Source organism: Pseudophryne corroboree, chromosome 6 (genome assembly GCF_028390025.1).
Source record: "Pseudophryne corroboree isolate aPseCor3 chromosome 6, aPseCor3.hap2, whole genome shotgun sequence".
Taxonomy (NCBI): Eukaryota; Metazoa; Chordata; class Amphibia; order Anura; family Myobatrachidae; genus Pseudophryne; species Pseudophryne corroboree.
This window is the reverse complement of record NC_086449.1, coordinates 292671856-292697763: the sequence shown is the minus strand read 5'-3', so window position 1 is coordinate 292697763 and position 25908 is coordinate 292671856. Positions and strand designations below refer to the sequence as shown.

The 25908-nt window shown below is 44.9% G+C and overlaps 1 protein-coding gene across 1 annotated transcript in view; it reads left to right on the top strand.

The window, feature by feature from the left end:
• PRTG (protogenin) overlaps positions 1 to 25908 on the top strand; it is a 219702-nt gene that overhangs the window by 65446 nt on the left and 128348 nt on the right. The window contains exons 7-11 of the mRNA XM_063926136.1: positions 1427 to 1586; positions 2093 to 2340; positions 10400 to 10564; positions 11138 to 11443; positions 13891 to 14079. Coding sequence (XP_063782206.1) covers positions 1427 to 1586; positions 2093 to 2340; positions 10400 to 10564; positions 11138 to 11443; positions 13891 to 14079 — 1068 coding nt within the window. The remainder of the gene's footprint in view (positions 1 to 1426; positions 1587 to 2092; positions 2341 to 10399; positions 10565 to 11137; positions 11444 to 13890; positions 14080 to 25908) is intronic.

Below are 25908 nucleotides of genomic sequence, written 5' to 3'. Positions count from 1 at the left end.
TTTTAATGACTTTAACTTTTAGCTACCCCCCCTTTTTGAAGCCCAACGTATCCTGACCGCCCATGTCTCCCCCCAACCCTTCCATCGCTAATACCTATACAGTATTCATGAAGTTATCTTGATAGCTCTTTGTTATTCAGTCACACTGTCCTTTATTACATTTTAAGATGCTGACATGCCCGGGATTCAACCCATTGCCTGTGACATTGCAGTCAGACACACTATTCATTGAGCTAGCTGCCCTTGCATAGAAAGCTAGATAATTCTAAGCTATAGAAATGTAACTAATTGAAGCTTACCTTGTACTTTGTGAAAAAAATGATAAGCATTGCAGCTGAGCAGATCTACTGTGTGTAGCGTGTGGCTGCAAGAGATTGGATGTGTGGCTGCTCAATTGCAATGCTGATTATTTTTTTGCAAAGTACAAGTAGCGTCCTGTAGTGAGACATCTCATAGTTTTTGCAGGATCAAATAGCTCAGAATAGGGTGTTTAACTGTAATGCAACAGGTTATGGGTTTGAATCCTGGGTATGTCAGTATTTTGAAATGTGTTATTTAATAAAGGACATTGGGGGTAATTCCAAGTTGATCGCAGCAGGGATTTAGTTAGCAATTGGGCAAAACCATGTGCACTGCAGGGGAGGCAGATTTAACATGTGCAGAGAGAGTTAGATTTGGGTGGGTTATTTTATTTCTGTGCAGGGTAAATACTGGCTGCTTTATTTTTACACTGCAAATTAGATTGCAGATTGAACACACCACACCCAAATCTAACTCTCTCTGCACATGTTATATCTGCCTCCCCTGCAGTGCACATGGTTTTGCCCAATTGCTAACTAAATTCCTGCTGCGATCAACTTGGAATTACCCCCATTGTTACTGAATAGCAATGAATGTGGTATAAAGAGGATTTGTGTCCTAATCCATTTTCTTGCAGTGTTCTATAAATGTGTGTGTATATGGAAAGGGGCATAGCATGGGTTTTATCAGTTTGGTCATGCCCCTTCCCCATGAGGGGAAAATGGAGGGGTGCCAATTCTATCTCTGGCACAGTGCACCAAAAGTCTGGTTACGGCTCTGCATGCAGATGCCCGTTGAGATGTGTCTTATTTAAATGACACTTGACATACATTCAATTATGTATTTACATGCCCCAGGGTGTAGGTTTGGAGTAGATGATGACAGTTCTCTCATCTTTGGTCCGAACAAATATATACATGCTACTCACATAAATCTTGGAATCACAAGTGTGCAGTCTCATCTTTGATGTATGCTCAACTCTAAATTGTGCTTGAACAAATTGTATATTAGTCATTGTATATGTGTGGTACAATTAATTTTAGCACCAGCAGGACATATAGATATATATAAGGAAGGATCATGCATCACAGCTTTATCTTGTCTTGTTATACTTTCTGTTCTATAGCGCCTCCATCATTTATTGAACTTCCAGAAACCTTGACAAGGCCACGTGCGGGAACGGCTCGTTTTGTATGTCAGGCTGAAGGGATCCCAATGCCAAAAATCTCCTGGCTCAAGAATGGCAGAAAGATACATTCTAATGGAAGAATAAAAATGTACAACAGGTGAAAAAAAAACCATCCTGCCTACTCCTGTATATACACACACACACACACACACACACACATACACACACACACACACACACACACACACACACACACACACACACACACACACTGTGTACAATATATTTGCTTATGTACAATGTGAACTGTATCCAAAGTACATTTTCACCTGCATTATGCAATAGAGAGGAGCAAACCCGTCATCAGTGAGAGAGAGGAGGCTCGCTCAACTTTTCTGTACTCATCGTGATGGGTTATAGAACATTTATTTTACTTTAGGAAGGGTCTAAATCCTCAATACACTATGGGTGGAATTCAAATGTTTGAAAAGTCGGTTGGGTGTCTGTTTTTTGCTGTCTATTAGATAGGAAAAAACAGACTCCCAACTGACTTTTCAAACATTTGAATTCCCTCCTATATGTTTGGCCTTATGTTAAGTATGGGTATTTGCGAAGGGTTTGCTGGGTTAGTAAACTCTGTGTCTCTCTCTTTCTCTACACTAGTAAACTGGTAATTAATCAGATCATTCCTGAAGATGATGCAGTATATCAGTGCATGGCAGAAAATAGTCGGGGCTCTGTCCTTTCTCGAGCAAGGCTGATAGTAGTGATGTCTGAAGACAGACCCAGTGCTCCACGTCACCTCCAAGCTGAAACAATGTCCAGTTCAGCTATTATACTGTCGTGGGAAAGGCCCCTCTACAACTCGCAAAAAGTAATTGCTTATTCTGTGCATTACATGAAGGCGGAAGGTAAGAAAAAGTGAATTGCAGAGTGTTTGTGAAAAGCCTATAGATTTCTGACAGCTGCAAGTGGCTCTTCCTATAAGATTTCCCCTTCCGGAGCCACTCCAGTACCTTAGTTTTCAGTTAGGAATGCACAATTAAATTGTGTAGTGTGTATGTATTTAATCAGATATATAATTCATCTGTGCTTGGTTAACTATTTCTAGCTTATTAATGTTACTTTATTCTGTTTAAACTAGTAAACCAAACACAGTTGCCCAGTACCGCAAAAAAGTACAAAAGAGACTATGTTCCTACACTCTCTTATCTACTGTGAATGGTTGCTTGTTTAGATAAAAGAAAACTTCCTTTGTAACTTTGCCTAATCAAGTTTGCATCATCATATTTCCTGTGACGATGAATATAATGTAATATATAAATAGTGTTTGGAAAATAAGAGATGCTGTTCAAAGGAATCCAACAGGTGTCCTTTAAAAAGGGACAAGATCTTGCATTTAAATTAATGGGTTAGTGTGCTGGGCAAACGAAAGGTCGGATGAGAGTACATGAGTGTATTAATTCCTTGTTAGCAATTGGAAGCTCTACAAAGTGCATAGTGATTATGTTTGTAGGCTGGTCTCACCCTCTATTATGGTCATTTCATCAGTCCCCTGCATGAGGCCCAGTGGCTCATTCACTCCAAGAACAAGGCCTTTTAATTTGAGCTTAAGGATCTTGTTTAGCGGGTCAAAAATCGTGCCACGACATTCCTAATTAACAAACCATCAACGGCTCTGTTGTGAGAGGCCGGTAATCTTGTCTAATTAAAATGCTTTTTAGTCAATTCAGAAATGTGGGAAAGCTTTGTAGTGGAATTTGGTCTTGGGTTTTGTTTATAAATTTAATGGTAATGGGTGGTGGGGGAGTTTTGATTAAGTTGACATGCATTTGGTGTGAAATGGTCTTGAACCAACAGCCTTCAACAACCTAATTCCGCCTACTTGCTCCTATGTTTAGGAATTAAGACACAACAAAGGGAATCACGGCAATGTAACCCTCTGCATATTTCAATATGAATTGCTGAAATTTTTCCTAAGCTCATTAAGACACAACACATTTATAGAGAGCGTTCTCTTTCAGTGTGGCCGCCTTAATCTTATCCAACCGCTGTAATAGATTTCAACTCTATAATCGCTTCTTCTACAATACAGCTTTTTGTGTAGTTGTTGTTTCCTATGAAACGGCTTGTTCTTGAATGGCATGACACAAAAAATGTGATTTGTTTTTCCCAACATTTAATCACATGGATTTAAGATGAAGGCATTATAAGTGGTTAAATGGTAAATCCATTAAGTGGTTTGTTTTTTCCCTTCAATGAAGCAGTTTGCCAGAACTTGTTGTGACTAGTTGTGGCACACAAATTAATTGTTACTTTTTATGGGCTCAATTGAATTTCATTTCCAAATTGAATATAGCAGAAGAGAACTTTTCCGACACAAAATAAGCATACTGCTTATGTTTGTTTGTGTTCCTAATTATTTTGTGATCAACAAAAAGGACGCAATGACATGCTGAGTTTTGGGATCCTATTCCTAATGTAAACATTTTTTAAAGGCTGAATTTTATTTGCCAGTCATGGTTGTAAATACTAGATTTAGGGGAATTGAAAAAGATCTGTTGATGTCTCTTTGGATCATTAAAAGCTATAGTACAATTCTACACCATTCACTGTTCTACTCTCACTATTTCTATTTCTCTAACGTCCTAAGTGGATGCTGGGGACTCCGTAAGGACCATGGGGAATAGCGGCTCCGCAGGAGACTGGGCACATCTAAAGAAAGCTTTAGGACTATCTGGTGTGCACTGGCTCCTCCCCCTATGACCCTCCTCCAAGCCTCAGTTAGATCTCTGTGCCCGAACGAGAAGGGTGCACACTAGGGGCTCTCCTGAGCTTCTTAGTGAAAGTTTTAGTTTAGGTTTTTTATTTTCAGTGAGACCTGCTGGCAACAGGCTCACTGCATCGAGGGACTAAGGGGAGAAGAAGCGAACTCACCTGCGTGCAGAGTGGATTGGGCTTCTTAGGCTACTGGACATTAGCTCCAGAGGGACGATCACAGGCCCAGCCTGGATGGGTCCCAGAGCCGCGCCGCCGGCCCCCTTACAGAGCCAGAAGGCAGAAGAGGTCCGGAAAATCGGCGGCAGAAGACGTCCTGTCTTCAACAAGGTAGCGCACAGCACTGCAGCTGTGCGCCATTGCTCCTCAGCACACTTCACACTTCGGTCACTGAGGGTGCAGGGCGCTGGGGGGGGGCGCCCTGAGCAGCAATAAAAACACCTTGGCTGGCGAAAATACATCACATATAGCCCCCAGGGCTATATGGATGAATTTTAACCCCTGCCAGAATCCATAAAAAAGCAGGAGAAAAGTCAGCGAAAAAGGGGCGGAGCCTATCTCCTCAGCACACTGGCGCCATTTTCCCTCACAGCTCAGTTGGAGGGAAGCTCCCCTGTCTCTCCCCTGCAGTCACTACACTGCAGAAAGGGTTAAAAAAGAGAGGGGGGCACTAATTAGGCGCAGTATTAACAATACAGCAGCTATAAGGGGAAAAACACTTATATAAGGTTATCCCTGTATATATATAGCGCTCTGGTGTGTGCTGGCAAACTCTCCCTCTGTCTCCCCAAAGGGCTAGTGGGGTCCTGTCCTCTATCAGAGCATTCCCTGTGTGTGTGCTGTGTGTCGGTACATTTGTGTCGACATGTATGAGGAGAAAAATGATGTGGAGACGGAGCAGATTGCCTGTAATAGTGATGTCACCCCCTAGGGGGTCGACACCTGAGTGGATGAACTGTTGGAAGGAATTACGTGACAGTGTCAGCTCTGTATAAAAGACAGTGGTTGACATGAGACAGCCGGCTACTCAGCTTGTGCCTGTCCAGACGTCTCATAGGCCGTCAGGGGCTCTAAAGCGCCCGTCACCTCAGATGGCAGATATAGACGCCGACACGGATACTGACTCCAGTGTCGACGGTGAAGAGACAAATGTGACTTTCAGTAGGGCCACACGTTACATGATTGAGGCAATGAAAAATGTTTTACACATTTCTGATAATACGAGTACCACCAAAAAGGGGTATTATGTTCGGTGAGGAAAAACTACCTGTAGTTTTCCTGAATCTGAGAAATTAAATGAGGTGTGTGATGATGCGTGGGTTTCCCCCGATAACAACTGATAATTTCTAAAATGTTATTGGCATTATATCCTTACCCGCCAGAGGTTAGGGTGCGTTGGGAAACACCCCCTAGGGTGGATAAAGCGCTCACACGCTTGTAAGAACAAGGGCTCTACCCTCTCCTGAGATGGCCGCCCTTAAGGATCCTGCTGATAGAAAGCAGGAGGGTATCCTAAAATGTATTTACACACATACTGGTGTTATACTGCGACCAGCAATCGCCTCAGCCTGGATGTGCAGTGCTGGGTTGGCGTGGTCGGATTCCCTGACTGAAAATATTGATACCCTAGATAGGGACAGTATATTATTGCCTATAGAGCATTTGAAAGATGCATTTCTATATATGCGTGATGCACAGCGGAATATTTGCCGACTGGCATCAAGTCTAAGTGCGTTGTCCATTTCTACCAGTAGAGGGTTATGGACACGACAGTGGTTAGGTGATGCGGATTCCAAACGGCATTTGGAAGTATTGCCTTATTAAGGGGAGGAGTTATTTGGGGTCGGTCTTTCAGACCTGGTGGCCACGGCAACAGCTGGGAAATCCACGTGTGTACCCCAGGTCGCCTCTCAACATGAGAAGACGCCGTATTATCAGGCGCAGTCTTTTCGTGGACAAGCGGGCAAAAGGTTCCTCATTTCTGCCCCGTGACAGAGGGAGAGGAAAAAGGCTGCAGAAATCAGCCAGTTCCCAGGAACAGAAACCCTCTCCCGCCTCTGCCAAGCCCTCAGTATGACGCTGGGGCTTTACAAGCAGAATCAGGCACGGTGGGGGGCCCGTCTCAATTAATTTCAGCGCGCAGTGGGCTCACTCGCAAGTAGACCCCTGGATCCTTCAGGTGATATCTCAGGGGTACAAATTGGAATTCGAGACGTCTCCCCCTCGCCGTTTCCTAAAGTCGGCTTTACCGATGTCTCCTTCTGACAGGGAGACAGTTTTGGAAGCCATTCACAAGCTGTATTCCCAGCAGGTGATAATCAAGGTACCCCTCCTGCAACAGGGAACGGGGTATTATTCCACACTGTTGTGGTACCGAAGCCGGACGGCTCGGTGAGACCGATTCTAAATCTAAAATCTTTGAACACTTACATACAGAGGTTCAAATTCAAGATTGAGTCACTCAGAGCAGTGATTGTGAACCTGGAAGAAGGGGACTACATGATGTCTCGGGACATCAAGGATGCTTACCTTCATGTCCCAATTTACCCTTCTCACCAAGGGTACCTCAGGTTTATGGTACAGAACTGTCACTATCAGTTCAGACGCTGCCGTATGGATGGTCCACGGCACCCCGGGTCTTTACCAAGGTAATGGCCGAAATGATGATATTCCTTCGAAGGAAGGGAATTTTAGTTATCCCTTACTGGGACGATTCCCTGATAAGGGTAAGATCCAGGGAACAGTTGGAGGTCGGTGTAGCACTATCTCAGGTAGTGTTGCGGCAGCACGATTGGATTCTCAATATTCCAAAATTGCAGCTGGTTCCGACGACTCGTCTTCTGTTTCCTAGGGATGATCCTGGACACAGTCCAGAAAAAGGTGTTTCTCCCGGAGGAGAAAGCCAGGGAGTTATCCGAGCTAGTCAGGAACCTCCTAAAACCGAGCCAACTCTCAGTGCATCAATGCACAAGGGTTCTGGGTAAAATGGTGGCTTCCTACGAAGCAATCCCATTCGGCAGATTCCACGCAAGAACTTTCCAGTGGGACCTGCTGGACAAATGGTCCGGGTCGCATCTTCAGATACATCAGCGGATAACCCTGTCACCAAGGACAAGGGTGTCCCTCCTGTGGTGGTTGCAGAGTGCTCATCTTCTAGAGGGCCGCAGATTCGGCATTCAGGACTGGGTCCTGGTGACCACGGATGCCAGCCTGCGAGGCTGGGGAGCAGTCACACAGGGAAGGAATTTCCAGGGCTTATGGTCAAGCCTGGAGACATCACTTCACATAAATATCCTGAAGCTAAGGGCCATTTACAATGCTCTAAGCTTAGCAAGACCTCTGCTTCAAGGTCAGCCGGTGTTGATCCAGTCGGACAACATCACGGCAGTCACCCACGTAAACAGACAGGGTGGCACAAGAAGCAGGAGGGCAATGGCAGAAGCTGCAAGGATTCTTCGCTGGGCGGAAAATCATGTGATAGCACTGTCAGCAGTATTCATTCCGGGAGTGGACAACTGGGAAGCAGACTTCCTCAGCAGACACGACCTCCACCCGGGAGAGTGGAGACTTCACCCAGAAGTCTTCCACATGATTATAAACCGTTGGGAAAAACTCGACAGGTATTGCGCCAGGTCAAGGGACCCTCAGGCAATAGCTGTAGACGCTCTGGTAACACCGTGGGTGTACCAGTCAGTGTATGTGTTCCCTCCTCTGCCTCTCATACCCAAGGTACTGAGATTGATAAGATGGAGAGGAGTAAGCACTATATTCGTGGCTCCGGATTGGCCAAGAAGGACTTGGTAACCGGAACTTCAAGAGATGCTCACGGAGGATCCGTGGCCTCTACCTCTAAGAAGGGACCTGCTCCAGCAAGGACCCTGTCTGTTCCAAGACTTACCGCGGCTGCGTTTGACGGCATGGCGGTTGAACGCCGGATCCTGAAGGAAAAAAGGCATTCCGGATGAAGTCATCCCTATCCTGATCAAAGCCAGGAAGGATGTAACCGCAAAACATTATCACCGCATTTGGCGAAAATATGTTGCGTGGTGCGAGGCCAGTAAGGCCCGACGGAGGAAATTCAACTGGGTCGATTCCTACATTTCCTGCAAACAGGAGTGAGTGTCTATGGGCCTGAAATTGGGGTCCATTAAGGTTCAAATTTCGGCCCTGTCAATTTTCTTCCAAAAAGAACTAGCTTCAGTCCCTGAAGTTCAGACGTTTGTAAAAGGGGTACTGCATATACAGCCTCCTTTTGTGCCTCCAGTGGCACTTTGGGATCTCAATGTAGTTTTTGGGTTCCAAAAGTCACATTGGTTTGAACCACTTAAATCTGTGGAGTTAAAATATCTCACATGGAAAGTGGTCATGCTGTTGGCCCTGGTCTGGGCCAGGCGCGTGTCAGAATTGGCGGCTTTATCCTGTAAAAGCCCTTATCTGATTTTCCATTCGGACAGGGCGGAATTGAGGACTCGTCCTCAGTTTCTCCCTAAGGTGGTTTCAGCGTTTCACCTGAACCAACCTATTGTGGTGCCTGCGGCTACTAGGGACTTGGAGGACTCCAAGTTGCTAGATGTTGTCAGGGCCCTGAAAATATATGTTTCCAGGACGGCTGGAGTCAGGAAATCTGACTCGCTGTTTATCCTATATGCACCCAACAACGTTGGATTTGTAGTACAATTCTGCTTGCACATCCTGTGGCAGGCCTGCCACAGCCAAAAATCTGTAAATGCCCACTCCACAAGGAAGGTGGGCTCATCTTGGGCGGCTGCCCGAGGGGTCTCGGCTTTACAACTTTGCCGAGCAGCTACTTGGTCAGGAGCAAATACGTTTGTAAAATTCTACAAAATTGATACCCTGGCTGAGGAGGACCTGGAGTTCTCTCATTTGGTGCTGCAGAGTCATCCGCACTCTCCCGCCCGTTTGGGAGCTTTGGTATAATCCCCATGGTCCTTACGGAGTCCCCAGCATCCACTTAGGACGTTAGAGAAAATAAGAATTTACTTACCGATAATTCTATTTCTCGTAGTCCGTAGTGGATGCTGGGCGCCCATCCCAAGTGCGGATTGTCTGCAATACTGGTACATAGTTATTGTTACCAAAAAAAAAAAAAAAAAAAATCGGGTTATTGCTGTAGTGAGCCATCTTTTCTAGAGGCTCCTCTGTTATCATGCTGTTAACTGGGTTCAGATCACAAGTTGTACAGTGTGATTGGTGTGGCTGGTATGAGTCTTACCCGGGATTCAAAATCCTTCCTTATTGTGTACGCTCGTCCGGGCACAGTATCCTAACTGAGGCTTGGAGGAGGGTCATAGGGGGAGGAGCCAGTGCACACCAGATAGTCCTAAAGCTTTCTATAGATGTGCCCAGTCTCCTGCGGAGCCGCTATTCCCCATGGTCCTTACGGAGTCCCCAGCATCCACTTAGGACGTTAGAGAAATAGAAATAGTGAGAGTAGAACAGTGAATGGTGTAGAATTGTACGGACTACGAGAAATAGAATTATCGGTAAGCAAATTCTTATTTTTTTTGTTTGAATTGAAATTGTAATTAAAGAGTGATACACTGATTTATTAACAGACTGGTAATTATTATATAAGGAAGGTGTGTGTAATGTGGAATACATCATTTCATTGGTTATCCGTGAAGTATCCCCTAGTCTTACTGCTGAATGGGGAATGTGCAAGTAAGTATCCTTAGAGTGTCCAATATTTTAACATTTGTAGTATAATCCTCACTGGTATGTCACTGAATACTTGATCTACAGTGTATACTTCTGTTTTATCATAGGGATGTTAGCAAAATAAGGTATACATAAACCATGGGACTGCTGCGGACATTAACATTATGGGGGGTATTCAATTAGTGCTGTTTTTTTTCGACTTTCCGCCCGTTTGTAGGTCGAATTCACATTCGACATATTCAAAGCCTGTTCCGATTTTTCGACTTGTCCCCCCAAAAATGAAAAGGCATGGTGAAAAAGGAGCAAAACCCTGTTGAAAAATGCCCGCAATTGACTACCAGTCGAGTTAGTGCCGAGTTTCCAACTGTCGGAAAACTCGGCACTAATTGAATATCATATAAAAGTCTGTGTTTTATGCTACATTCCATTTCACAATTATCCAGAGCTCATAATTAAAATCACTGTGATATGTATGAGATCGCATGCATTGTTTATTGTTCTTTTTTTACCTAGGTATAAATAATGAGGAATATCAAGTGGTAATAGGCAATGACACAAATCATTACATTATTGATGACTTGGAACCTGCCAGCAACTACACATTTTATATTGTAGCCTATATGCCAATGGGTGCAAGCCAGATGTCTGATCATATAACACAGAACACACTGGAGGATGGTAAGAGAGTATACTTGCTGTCTTTCCTCTACGGTCTTTTCCTAAAATAATTTAGGAAATTGTGTTAATGGGATTAAATCTATGTAACAAATGTAAATACAGGCTGAGTCTCCCATATCCAAAATGCTTGAGTCCAGACGTATTTTGGATATTGGATTTTTCTACATTTTGGAATATTGGCATACCATAACGAGATATCTTGGGGATGGGACCCAAGTCTAAACAATGCATTTATGTTTCTTATACACACAGACTAAAGGTACATTTATACAATATTTTTCATAATTTTGTGCATGAAACAAAGTTTGTGTACATTGAACTATCAGAAGGCAAATATGTCACTATATCAGTCTCACTCAAAAAAAAAATCTATATTTCGGAATATTCCGTATTTGGAGTTTTGGATATGGGAGACTCAACCTGTATTAAACATGCACAATAACACACTCTGGATAGTTTGGCTATTGTGGTAAAATCTTTTCTTCTATGAGCGAGCAGCAAAAGGTTTGTAAATTGCAAATATATTGTTATATGCTAACATGATTTGGATTATTACATTTAATCTTCTTTCAGTTCCATTGCGGGCACCAGAAATCAGTCTAACAAGCCGAAGTCCCACAGATGTTCTTATCTCATGGCTTCCCATCCAACCCAAATTTCGTAGAGGAAAAATTACCCTTTACCGGTTATCATTTAGAATGAGCACGGAGAGCTCCGTCCAAGTTCTTGAACTTCCAGGCACAACGCATGAGTATTACCTAGAGGGCCTGAAACCAGATAGTGTCTACCTGGTTCGTATTGCAGCAGCAACAAACGTGGGGTGGGGAGAATCCTCAGTCTGGACATCTCACAGGACACCCAAAGTCAGCAGCATAAGAGGTAAGCGTTTTGGCAAGGCATACCGCTAGGGGTGTCGTGTGCAAAAACGTCACTGTGCATATCTTATTATGTTTGCTACAGATAAATAGGGGCAATGGAATAGCTTTTTATTTTAAACCAGGCTTGTTTGTATTTTGCATTAATGTTTTAATAAAAAAGTGAATATTTATTTATATTAATACTGTGAAACATTGCTGTTTATTAGAATCTTTGATCAACCACGTTGTAATGCTTTCTAACGTTAATAATCCAAAGTTATCAGGCTTTGATATGATTTAATTTACATCTTTCACTAAAACCAATATTTTACTGCTTATTATTCCTATTACATCTAGATATATGTAGATAGACTAAACATATTAAAACATACAAAGTACACTCAAAGACCTCTCAATAGGGTAAGCAGTCACAATACCACCGGAAAATCCTGACGCTGGAATCCAGATGGTCAAGGGACGCGGTTAGGGGGAGATTAGGTTTAGACATTAGAAGGGGGGGTTAGGGTGTCGGGACAGGAAGGTTAGGGTTATTTACCTGGGAGGGAGGGTTAGGTTTAGGCACTTAGAAGGAGAGGTTAGGGTTAGGAACAAAGCAGGAAGGGTTAGGTTAAGGCAGCGGGGTAGGGAGTGTTAGGCACACGCAGGGGGATGGTTAGGGTTAGGCACCCCCGGGGAGAGTTATGGTTAGGCACCCACAAGGGAGGGTTAGAGTAGGGGGCAGGGGTGGGTCAGTGTCTTCACTGCGGGGCTTTCAAGATTTTGATGGCCGGGATGCTGTTGTCTGTGTTCTGAACAATGGCATCCCGTCCATTGGGATTACATATTGAACCCCTTAATAGTACTGAAGGTGTTGAATTGAAATAAACACAAAGGCGATTAAAGCATGAGGTGTTTCTCTGTGTATTGACTCTCTTTAATGTGTTCACATTGTTTACCTTTTAAGATTCAGAATGTTAGTAGTGGTTTTCTCCTGTCGATTGTTAGTGGAGGAGTTTGTGGAGCCTTAGCTGATGCTAGGCAGTTTTAGTACCTCTAGGATCTGGTTCACCCTCCCTATATCTCCCACAAGCAACAAGAATCTAAAATTTCAATCCTATGTATGAATGCTTGCAATACTTGTATTATATCTGGGATTGTTGAATGATTTCATATTCTGCATATAGCCAAGGTATTGTTGCAAAAATTTGACTTTGATAAAAAAAAAGACTGTATAGAACTTAACAAATGTAATGGAAGTCCTGCTGCAGAAGTTTATTAAAGAGGAGTTAGACATGGAGAAAAGAGATCCATAGATTTTATTGTTAAAAGAGGCCATCTACACAGTGATGTGTAGACGGGGCCGGTTCTAGACCTTGTGGTGCCCAGGGTGAAGGTTTCCTTTGGTTCCAGACCCAACAGGTAATACAGGGTAGTGCGCGCCGTAGGTGTGCATAAAAAAATAGGGGCATGGCTTCATATGGAAGGGGCGTGGTCACATTTATGCCCCCTGTAGCTGTGCCCCCCAGTAGTTTTGCCCCCAGTACTGTGCCCCCTGTAGTTTTGCCCCAGTACTGTGCCCCCAGTATTAATGCCCCCTGTAGCTGTGTCCCCAGTATTAATGCCCCCTGTAGCTGTGCCCCCAGTATTAATGCCCCCTGTAGCTGTGTCCCCAGTATTAATGCCCCCTGTAGCTGTGCCCCCAGTATTAATGCCCCCTCTAGCTGTGCCCCCAGTATTAATTCCCCCTGTAGCACCGCTTACATAAATAAATAAATAAAAAAATACTCACCAGCCCTACTTCTGCTTCCCGACCGCTGCTGTCATCCATCTCCGGCCACCAGCGCCACTCCTCGGATCTATGGGAGAGACGTCATGATGTCTCTCCCATAGCGCCGCACAGACACTAGAGGACAATTATGACCTCTAGTGTGTACGTCCGTTCCCACAATGCCGTGCGGTGTGCAATGACGTCAGGCGCACCGCACGGCACCAGTAGCGGCTCCTGCCACGACGGCGGCGCCCTCGGGACAGCGGCGTCCCGGGCAAAAAGCCTGCTTGTCCATGGCAAGAGCCGCTACTGTGTGTAGAGTTAAATAAGACACTATGTCGGCATCAGAGAGCTGTGCCTTAGTGACAGCTTGAGCAAACAAGACAGCAATGCAACGCTTTTGTAACTTTCTTGTTCTGGGTCAACAGAGAAGTCTAACAATGGCTGGACTTGATAGACCAGTTTGCATTAGGCTTTACCAGCTATGTAATTATATTATAATTATATATATATATATATATATATAAAGCCTGTTAAAAACATACAATTCTTCTTTCTAAAGTATAAGAATTACATTTCTATCTTTATAGTAAAGATTCCATAAACAAGGGAAACCTATACAATGCATCATTTATTTTATCATATGTGATACAAACAAATTGGAAAAGGGTATCATATAAAGCAAAACTGTTCTCTTACAGCACCAAGGTCTCCAGAGTTACGTTTGGATCCCTTGAACTGCACAACGATAGCTGTGAGATGGCAACAGGATCCCGAGGATACAGCAACCATACAGGGTTACAAGCTGTACTATAAGCAGGAAGGGCAGCCAGAAAGCGGACCTATACTGCTAGATGTGAAACACTGTGATTATAACATTGGGGGATTAGGTAAGTGTGTAGGTCCCAGTAACTAAACAGTCTCAGTGATTTCATGTGCTAGAGCCATCATCTCAGCCTTGTTAATGTTCCCTAATGCACAGTCTGTGTAATATGAATTTATATACATCCTGGCAATAATGGATGTGACGTAGCCGTGGTAAACTAATCTCCTTTCTCTCTCTCTCTAGTAAATCACTATTGTAAATAAAATATTACTGCAAAGATAAACACATTTAGGGGGGTATTTATCAAAGCTTGGAAGAGATAACATTGGTTAGTACTTTCTCTCTCAATCAGCTCCTAACTTATTTTTCAAACACTGCCTGTAAAATGTAAGGCAGAAGCTGATTGGCTATTACTTTATCTCTCACAGTTTTATCTCTCCCCGAGCTTTAATAAATAGCCTCCTTAAACTTTTTATGTTATATTGTTTAAGTAAATAAGAGGCTAGAGGGCAAACAAAGAAATGGATGAAGAAGTGAGTTTAAGGATATCACAGTTACTGAGTACTAACTATTTAGAGTTTTTTTTTGTATTTGGTGTTTTGTTACATTGTAGCAATAGAGTTTCGTAACAAGAATCCAAATGTTATTAATAGGTATGATGTCTAATGTAATGTTGATATGTAATAGCTATGCCAGTGGTTGCAAAACTCACTCAATGCGCCCTAAAAGTCCAGGTTTTAAAGATATCCATGGTTGAGCACAGATGACTGAATCAAAATGACTGATATTCATTGGAGTTTGGGAAACGCTGGCCTATGCATTTCCAACGGGTGTGGTTCATCAAATCGACAGTGTCTAGGTCGACAATGTTTAGGTCGACCACTATAGGTCGACAGTCACTAGGTCGACATGGATGGAAGGTCGACAGGGTTTCTATGTCGACATGTGCTGGGTCGACAGGTCTAAAGGTCGACATGAGGATTATTTTTTTTTGGTGTAGTTTTCTTCGTAGAGTGACCGGGATCCCAAATTAGTGCACCGCGTCCCCTCACATGGCTCGCTCCGCTCGCCATGCTTCGGGCATGGTGCCTTCGCTCCGCTACCGCTTCGCTCGGCACACTTTACCGTTCCAATCGTAGTCCACGTGGATCGTTAAGTATGAAAAAATTCAAAAAAAGAAAAAAAATGTGAAAAACTCATGTCGACCTTTAGACCTGTCGACCTAGCACATGTCGACCTAGAAACCCTGTCGACCTTCCATCCATGTCGACCTAGTGACAGTCGACCTATAGTGGTCGACCTAAACATTGTCGACCTAGACACTGTCGATCTTCAGACCGGATCCCTTTCCAAACTGCAACTCCAGTGGCACGGTGACACAGAGAAGTGACTTCTGTATAATGCAAAGCGTGGATAGTATATTTCCAATGTTGACGTCATCCATCTAACATCAACACATAACAACTAGTAGACTTCTGTGAACCTGCTTATATCTGGCTATTATAGAATTAAAAGTCCCAATGTGCCCTGCCAGCAACCTGTAGCTTCTCATTGCAGCCGCGATAACTCATGGATCCGGATACTTATCCCATGTATTATTGCACGAAAATGGGACATTTTTATCCTGAAATAAATAGGCTTTAATTGAATATCCCGATAATGACCATCGGTCAAAAAAAATACCGGCGCCGGAATCCCGACAGCCGACATACCGACACTTTTTCTCCCTCATGGGGGTCCACGACCCCCCTGGAGGGAGAATAAAATAGCGTGGCAAGCGCAGCGAGCCTGCAAGGGGCTCATTTGCGCTCGCCACGCTGTCGGTATGCCGGCGGTCGGGCTCCCGGCGCCGGTATTCTGGTCGCCAGGAGCCTGGCCGCCGGCATACCATACTACACCCGGGGCAAGGAGCCTGCATGTCTTCCCTTTAAATATTTTATGAACTGTACTAAACAAGAGCTGTGAAGAAATATTCTCCTAGTAATACAGGAGAAGAGTCACAAATGTAAGGCTAACGGGGCTGTTGCCACGCTAGTCACTGGACATTAAGGGGAAAATGGCTGAGCTAACACAGAACTGAGCTTGATGAATTACTATCACAGAAAGTCAGTGAGTGTGATTAATCAGCAAGGCTTCCCTACAGCAGGCTGTGAGTTTCTGAACTTTATTAAATTGAGAGCTGTGCAGTTAATGTTTCAACCAGTAACCTCCATGACTTATTTGCAAAATGATACATTTTCAATATGTAGGGAAGGGATGATTAAGAGGTGGGCTCAGTTGCAGTAGTGGCATCCGCTACTGTGTCTTTATGCTAATGCCGCAGCCAATGTGTGTACAACATTCACTTGGCTCACCATTCGCTCACCATAGGACATGGCACCAGCCTATGGCAGACGCAGAATGTCCGAGTGACCATGGTTGTTGGTGTCAGTGCAACTGCTTTAGATGCTGTCACTGACACCGAAACGCTTCTGTTAGCCGCCCAGCCCAGAAATGGCCATTGAAATTGCGTGTATCTCCATGCATTCATACTGCATCCCCTGGGGGTAAACATCGGGATGCATGTGCAGTAAAACATCGGGACACTTTACCTACGTCCACTTTTGAATGACCCCCATAATATTAACGTTTGACTATTGCAAGATCATTTTTTAGAAGTAATAATCACAGTTATGATCACATGCTCTCCTATATGAATTATGCCTTGTGTGTTTATTTTCTTCATAAAGTTTATAGTAAAACTCTTTCTTGCAGTTGTGTAGCATTTCCTAGTTGGACACTATTACAAACAGTGTTTGGGTTTTTTTGTTGTCATTTTAATTGTAAGTTAGTAAGCTATTATGTTGCAACATAAAATGTATTGTTAAATTTTGTGTGTATGACTACAGTTGCATTTGGTTATATATAATGTGCCATGCATTTAACATCTCGACAAGATCACATGAGTTAAATTGAGTGCAGTCATCCAGTGTCTGCACACACAATCAGATCAAAAGCATTGCTGGTAGTTAGACTAAAGGGGGGTACACACGGAGAGATCCGTGCTTAAATTCTAAGCTGACTAGATTGCTTAGACGTTAAGCGTGGATCTCTCCGTGTGTATGCCCCACAGCGATAGCAATATGCGGATCCACGCGTCGCTATCGCCGGTACTGGATTGGCCTGCATGCAGACACAATCTAGCACATCGCTCATTTCACCGCTGGGTATCCATCCCCTCGCTCAGCACACATTGCGCTGTGTGCTGAGCGGGGTAGAGATGTGTGTTGAGCGGTCTGTGCTAGATCGCTCAGCACACATCTCTCTTCGTGTGTACTGCCCTTAATGCACTAAAACCAGGTGCAGACAGTCCAGTTATCGGGCTTATCAGCCGATCATTGACTGATCACCCTAATAATTGTATAGTCCGTATGCCGGAAAAAAACGTCTTCAAACGTCGACATCATTAGGCCCCGCCCCATCACGGTAAATCCTGCAAATCGTCCTCAAGGAAGGGGCCAACTAAAATTATAGAGTCACTTAATTTTAGCCCCGCCACCTCCTTACGGACCCGTGATGTTGCCCATTTTCTGCCGTTTCTGTTCACTTCACTAGAAAGTAGGCGGGATGCAGGAGGGGTACCCACTCTTACAGGGGTGCAGGGGACTACCCAAAAATCATGAGTCTCCCGCAGCTTCTGGGAGAACAGATAAGTATGTCAACACTCCTACAGTGGTCAGATCGGGAACACGATGTAGTGTGTGATACACATGCTATATTGTCTTATCGTTCCCAACTTCCTGAGATCAAAAGAAACACATTTAGCAAGAAATTGCTCCAATAATCTCTCTGTCGGATCGGAACATTTATCAGATCAGCGCACACTATCTGATAGTGTGTACCTAGCTTAGGTTTTTGAGTAATTTAATCTAAAACCTTCAATTACTTTAAGTTTGGCATCTATAGCTTGACCTAAGCTACCTTTACTGTAGGTCAGTTAGTGATATCTGCTAGCGATTGTTTGGTATCACAGGGGAAAATGAAAACCCATTGATTTAGGAAAAGCTACAGTGATAACTCTTGCAGCTTTGTAGTGTAGGGACAGTTACCTGTGCAAATGCTTATAATAAAATAGGTAACAACTATGACCTTCTTATGGCACATTCCCACACAGTTTTCATATGTACATTTCTGCTCCAGGCTGTTCTCTGTATATAAAGCGGGTGTGGTTCGTTTTATCGACAGTGTCTAGGTCGACCACTATAGGTCGACAGTCACTAGGTCGACATGGATGGAAGGTCGACAGGGTTTCTAGGTCGACATGTGCTAGGTCGACAGGTCTAAAGGTCGACATGAGGATTTTTTTTTTTTGTGTCGTTTTTTTCGGAAAGTGACCGGGATCCCAAATTAGTGCACCGCGTCCCATCGCATGGCTCGCTTCGCTCGCCATGCTTCGGGCATGGTGCCTTCGCTTCGCTCGGCACACTTTACCGTTCCAATAGTAGTCCACGTGGATCGTTAAGTATGAAAACAAAAAAAATTTGAAAAACTCATGTCGACCTTTAGACCTGTCGACCTAGCACATGTCGACCTAGAAACCCTGTCGACCTAGTGACTGTCGACCTATAGTGGTCGACCTAAACATTGTCGACCTAGACACTGTCGATCTTCAGACCGGATCCCATATAAAGCAACTATAGACTGATTCACTGATCTTGTTTCATATGTTTTCCTAATTCTTTTTGTTTCTTGAAGTATTTAGCATATATATATAAATTATACCAAATGCATACTATTCTGATAGTTCTCCATAATTACCCTAGTTCAAAGAAGGCTGCCTATGCTTTATTGACCATATATGCACATGCAGCTGCCATTAACATCAAAAGCAATTCGCCTTTTAATGTCTTCAATGTATTAATAATGAAAAACCTCATTTGCATGTTTGATTCACAAGTAGGAAAAGACGAAGTCCACTTCAAAGCCCTGGTATGTACCATGCTGCATTGGCTATTTAGGAATACTAGCTACATGTCAGCACTATTTCTTTCCTGCGGGAAATGATCTTGTGGGAGATCATTTAGAGCATTATCACTACAGTATTGCCCTTCCAGTATGCCTGCCTCTTCCAAATGAATTATGTGATCTGTGAACTACCCTCAATTCCTAGCACTTAATGCTATGTTAGAATTATAGACAGGGCATAGCCATACGTTGTGGGCCCTATAGCAACATTTTGAAAAGGCCCCTGTCACAATGCTTTTGGAGAGACACATCTCCACAGCAGGCCTAGTTTATTTAATGAATCATTGTATTTTCCTAGTTCACAGTCACAAATTGTAGGGCTGCCAGTACACACTATGCAACACAGTACACCACAATTCACATTATGACATGCAATTCATATTATGCCACACTATAATGCCTTCACATCACATTTTGCCACATTACAGTGCCCCAGATCATGTTATGTAACATTGTAATGCCCTGCAGTTTAATTTATATTACCAATGAGTAGGTCCTGGGGCATACCTAGATATACTGTAGGCTTCAAGTCCAAAGTTTGTTTGGGCCAATATGTACCACCCAATGATGAAAAAGCTAAATAATACATCTAACTTTGACAGAGATGGTGGGCCCCTCTCAGCTCTGGGCCCCATAGCAGCTGCACCTATGGTAACTATGCAGTATGGCCATGGAGATGCTTAAAATACTTTTTCTTCTAAGGGTGCGTGGCCCCACCTCCTGTGATTACACCACACCCCCTGAAAAGTACCTGGGCCCAGCCAGGTTCCCTACTGCCCTGTAAAAGCATTGCCCTTTTTAAATATCACACATAAATATGAACAAAAGCGCCGGGTTCGAGCAAGCTGAACGGAAGGGTTTCTTAGGAGCTCCTACTAACCCTCTAACCGTTTGGCTTCTAAACGATATTGATCGGATCTCTCACCGACCCTATAGCACCCTGGGGCTGATCCTTAGCTCTCCTGCTCGGGGGGTAGCGACTACGGAGCCGGGGGACCCTTTTAAGGGTCTTTGCGGGTTGTGGCCTACCCCTCCCTGTGAAGCCGGGGACTGAAGTAGAGATCCCCCCCCGGAATCGACACTCGGCCGAGTGTTGCGTCCCTGCCCGGGAGCCCGGAGTCGGAGCCTGCACCTGACCACGTCTAGAGGTGGCGACGCCAGGAGGAAGAACCAGCGGGACGAGGAGACCGTGACCCCTCGGACGAGACCCGGCGACGGAGACGGTGGCCCTGAAAGCCCGCGGACCCGGCGGAGGTGACGGCTGGTAAGTGTAACTTGCCTGCTAGTCCCTCGCCGTCCGGCGGCCCTGCAACGCACGTGACGCCTCTCCCACCCGCTGACAGTCACCCACAGCTGCTCCCTGTGCAGGCCCGACAGCCAAGGCCTCCGCACCCTGCATCAGAAGACCGGGGACTGGATTTCAGAAGAGGCCCGGCCGCGAGTTCCGGGACCGGAACGAAGACACGGCGGGCCCCAAGCGCTCACCTTTAGACGCCTGCTCCATATATAAGACCCCTCTCCACCCGTGGCAGGCTTAATAAGTGGCACTTTTCCAAACACCACATGGGGGTGATTGCTGCACTGCTACACCGATATACTACACACAGCTCTTTTGGTGTGAATACACCCCTCAGATGACCTACACCATTTATTTCACCGTGCCCCACTATATCTGCTGAGTCCCTTAGAGGGTGCTTTATTATTATTCTACGGTTCTGATATTACACTTTAATGGATCAGTGGGCCTAATTCCTATTTTCCAGTGGCAGTGCCCCTTGAGGCTTATATCTTGGTCTGGAGCTCCCCCTAGTGACCTACCCATATACATAATTATACATGTGCTACTTAAGCTCCCTTGCACTTGCCTGATAGAATTTGCAAAAGAGGTGGTTCGCCCTCTGGGGGCCGACGATGCGGGTGCCTCACATCTACCTCCACATTACCGAAGAGGCAGGATCCAATGCCCACTACGTGCCTGATATCTTAACAGCGGTCATCGATTAATGGCGTGTTAATGCCATTCCATTGGGAGTCACCATGCTGTAGGCACTTCATAACGTACCAAGCAACGCTGAAATTATGCTTATGATATTTTTTGCAATCACGTATTCACTTACTCACTTCTAAGCATGGTCAGATCCGGGAAAAAGAAATGTAATGCTGCACAACCTAAGGAGACCGCGACCCAACCAGGAATGAGATCATTCCTACAACCTACTCCTGCAAGGCTTTCTGGAAACCTCTCCCCCTCCAGCCCATCTTCCTGCCATTCTACCTCCTCAGCCTCTCCGTTAATGATGGAGCAATCTACCTCACATACTCACAGCGATACCGCTCTTCAAGATATCCTGCAATTTATGAAAACACTCCCCACTAAGCAGGATCTCCAAGACACCATGCGAAGAGAGCTGGCATCAATCAAACAAGATATCTCACAGCTCTCTGATAGGGTGAACACGCTGGAAGAACATCGTGACTCCACTGATAACTTTCTAGGGTCCTTAACGGAGGTTATTAAAACCCAGTAAGATGAGATCAGATCATTGCGGACCCGTGTATTGGATTTGGATAACAGAGGTAGGAGGAACAATGTCCGGGTGAGAGGCATTCCAGAGGAGGTCCCCCAGACAGGCTTAGTAGATGCCTTGACGACAATCTTCAACACAATTTTGGGCAATGACCCAGCTACCGTCATAACCTTCGACAGAGCCCATCGCGCTCTCAAGCCGAGGGGGCTATCTTCCGATCGACCTCGAGACGTCATATGTCGCCTTCATTATTATTCCCAGAAGGAAGAAATTATGAATAAAGCACGTCATATAGATGACTTGGACTTCAACGGCGACTCTATCTCCATCTTTCAGGATCTCTCCTGGCATACCCTGCAACAAAGGAAGATCCTTCGCCCCCTTACGGAAGAACTCTTCAAGCGACAGCTGAAATACAAATGGGGTTTCCCTTTCAGCCTACAGGTATCATCTTCTGGCAAGATATACACTCTCCATACTCCATCTGACCTCCCCACCTTCTGCTCCGGTCTCGGTCTCCCACCCCTGAAGGTCCCAGATTGGGACTTCATCCTCCCGGATCTACACCCACCACAACCTGCGGGGAATGGAGCGCCATGGCAAGTGGTCGGTAGCTCTCAAAAGAAACCCTCAAAACCACTTCCCACACGCCAGGATTCCTCCCCTACCTGAAGAAACCGCTCCCCACTACTCTGCCAATTGATTTCTTTTGTTTTCTAACTGTGATGTACCGGGTGAGGCACGTTCTATGCGGCCCTGTGCCACTTTAGCCTCGTTTTACTGAGTGTCCCCCCCCGGTCTCATCTTCAGTCCTGGAGTTCAGCGATGTGACTCTACTAGAAGTTAGTTAACTGTTTCCACCGGTTAATACTATTGATCATTATAAACCTCACTTAGTCAGTAATGTTTTCTTACGATGTTTATGTTACAAATAGTGCCTGTAGGGGTGACTCCCTTACCCCAGTCCCGCATACGGCCACTGTGCCTCATGGGGATGCTGGTTAACATACCTACCTGCTTCCCCATTGCGGATGTTTCTATGTTTATGATGTTTCTATTTTCTGTGACTTGCTCTTTTTTCCAATCTTCTTTTCCTTACTGTTTTTTTTATTTTCTTTGGTGAACTGTCCGAGTGCTATACTTCTTTGTGTCATAATACGATGTGATGTCTCTCCCGGGTATACTTAAATTTACCTCGATTAATGCAAAAGGGCTTAACACCCCCGAGAAACGGTCCCATTTACTTCGGACGCTACGATCTGACAGAGTAGATGTGGCTCTGATTCAGGAGACACATTTTAAGATCTCTGCTCGTGGGCCTTCCTTGGTAAATCGGAGTTTCCCCCTTGCTTTTTATTCCAACAATCCTGAAAGTAAATCTAAGGGGGTCGCTATAATTTTTTCCAAGGCCCTCCAAGTGTCTAACGTCTCTGTCCATAAACTAGTTCCAGGGAGATTACTGGTAGTCCAATGCAATATATTCTCCCAGGCATATACTCTCATAGCCCTTTATGCTCCAAACCAAGGCCAACTATCCTTTTTCCGGTCCCACCTTCCCCGACTTGAAGCCCTTATGCTGGGTATAGTAGTTCTGGGAGGCGACCTAAACTGGTCCATGGACCCATCCATCGACACCTCCCCACCAGCCCCTAAATTCTCTGAACACAAACATAGACAGGTTAGGAAGGTCTTCCACGAATTTCAATTGGCTGACTCTTGGCGGGTTACACATCCCATTGACAGAGACTTCTCTTTTTTCTCGCACCCACATCAGGTTTACTCACGCCTAGACTATTTGTTCTTAAGCCATAAACACCTTCCCCTAATAGTGGACGCCTCCATTGGCTCCATTACATGGTCAGACCATGCCCCAGTATTCTTGTCCCTATCGGCCCCCTCTCGAACCCCTGGTCCTTGGACCTGGCGTCTTAATGAATCCCTTTTGTACGATACATATTGCAAATCGGAACTAGATAAAGCATTATCTGATTATTTTGACATTAATGATACAGGGGAACTATCCGAAATTATGATTTGGGAGGCCCACAAATGTGTTATACGGTGTAAACTGATCCAACTAGGCTCATTTGTGAAGAGGAACAGTCAGGCCTTAGTCACCACACTACTACATAAAATTCATTCCTTGGAGTCTCGCCACAAGTCCTCCCTGACCCCATCGGATTTGGTGGAACTGTCTGCAGCCCGGGCACAACTCCGATCAACCCTTAATAATAAAACCCAAGCCTCCTTGCGTAAATGTAATAGCAAATATTATAAGTGGGGGAATAAACCAGGTCGTCCATTAGCCCAGGCACTAAGATCCCAGAGACTGGCCTCCTTTGTTCCTTCAATGAAAAACAGTACGGGTTCCATATGCTTTAAATCTCCGGAGATAGCAGCATGCTTTAAAAATTATTATAATACTCTATATAACCTAGGTGACCCTTCCCAGTCCCACGACCCTCTTTCAAATATGTTTAGATCCAGGAAATATTTAGCTGATGTGGCATTCCCTCAGCTGTCAAATTCTGACCGGGAATCCCTGGAAGCACCTTTCACTTTGACTGAGGTGGAACATGTCATCTCCACTGCTCCCCTACGTAAAAGTCCGGGCCCAGATGGCTTCACGGCCACATATTATAAGATATTTAAGGAGGTACTCGCTCCCAAATTACTGCGGGCCTTTAACTCCATCTCCGCTGAAACTCACTTCACCAGACAATCACTTGAGGCCCACATTACGGTGATCCCTAAACAAGGAAAGGACCCCTCAGTATTCTCCAGTTACAGGCCAATCTCCCTGCTTAACCTAGATCTCAAATTCTTTGCGAAATTAATGGCTCTTAGATTGAACGAATTTCTCCCGTCGCTCGTCCATAACGACCAGGTGGGCTTCGTCCCCGGCCGTGAAGCCAAAGATAATACGACTAAACTTCTAAATCTCATCCATCTGGCATCTAGCAGCAAGACATCCACTGTGTTGCTGTCTACAGACGCCGAAAAGGCTTTCGACAGGGTGAATTGGGATTTCATGAGGGCGGTGCTGAAACATATTGGGTTAGGCCCACGAGCCCTCCATAGAATACTATCACTCTATACACAACCATCGGCTAAGGTACGGGTTAACGGGACCCTCTCAGACAATTTTCCTATCAGTAATGGAACGAGACAAGGCTGCCCCTTATCCCCCCTGATTTTTGTTCTTTGCATTGAAGCCCTGGCCAGGGCTATTAGAGCAAATGACAAGATCAAGGGGCTAAAAATAGGTGATATAGACTACAAACTTGCTCTATTCGCAGAAGACCTACTGACGACGGTCACAGACCCAGCGCTCTCACTCCCTAACCTGATGAGTGAATTGGACATCTTCAGCTCATTGTCAGGTTTTAAAATCAACACATCTAAATCCTATGCCTTACATATCTCAACCCCCCACTCGGTCTTGACTGGTCTGAAAGCCACATTCCCCTTTCAATGGAGGGACTCCCACATCACATACCTGGGAGTTCAGCTGTCTAGCGACTCCTCACGTCTATTGCCCTTGAACTTCCACCCTATTCTCCAGGCCATTAGAAACGATTATTGCAGATGGCAATACCACAATCTCTCTTGGCTTGGTAGAATCAACGTTGTAAAAATGAACACGTTACCCAAACTGCTCTATCTCCTTCAGACCTTGCCAATTCAGATCCCCGACTCCTGGTTCCGGACTGTGAGATCTTTGATCCAGCAATTTATTTGGCGTCGTAAGAGACCTAGGATTAGTAGATCCATCCTGACTCGACCACCTCAAAAAGGTGGGTTCATGCTCCCAGATATTAAAATTTATTACCAAGCAATCCTCTTAAACAGAGTCTTAGATTGGACCAGGAGCCGGGAGATTAAACAATGGGTGGTCTTAGAAGGTCTATGCCTACAACGGTTCCCAGAAATCTTCCCTTGGCTTCCGACCTTGCCCAAACTACTACACCCTCACCCGACTATTTCTCCTACACTTTCTTTTTGGAAGGGGACACGACGTAGATCCTGCATCTCCTCTATTCTTGGCCCCCTTACCTCCTTTCTGAGCAATCCGACTTTCCCACCTGGCCTCTCACTGGGGTATTATCAAAACTGGGCATTGGAGGGACTCTTTAGAATGGGTCAGCTAGTTCACCCGTCTGGGGTTAAACAGTTCTCGGAGACACGAGAGAAATGGGAGATTCCACAAACGGACTTCTGGAAGTTCCTGCAGGTCCGACACTTTCTACACACAGATAATATGTACCGTCAGGCATCAAGGGAGCTGACCGCGTTTGAAAAAATGTGCGTGGCCCCCATGAATCCCCTACATACTGTATCCTCCCTGTACAAGCTCCTAA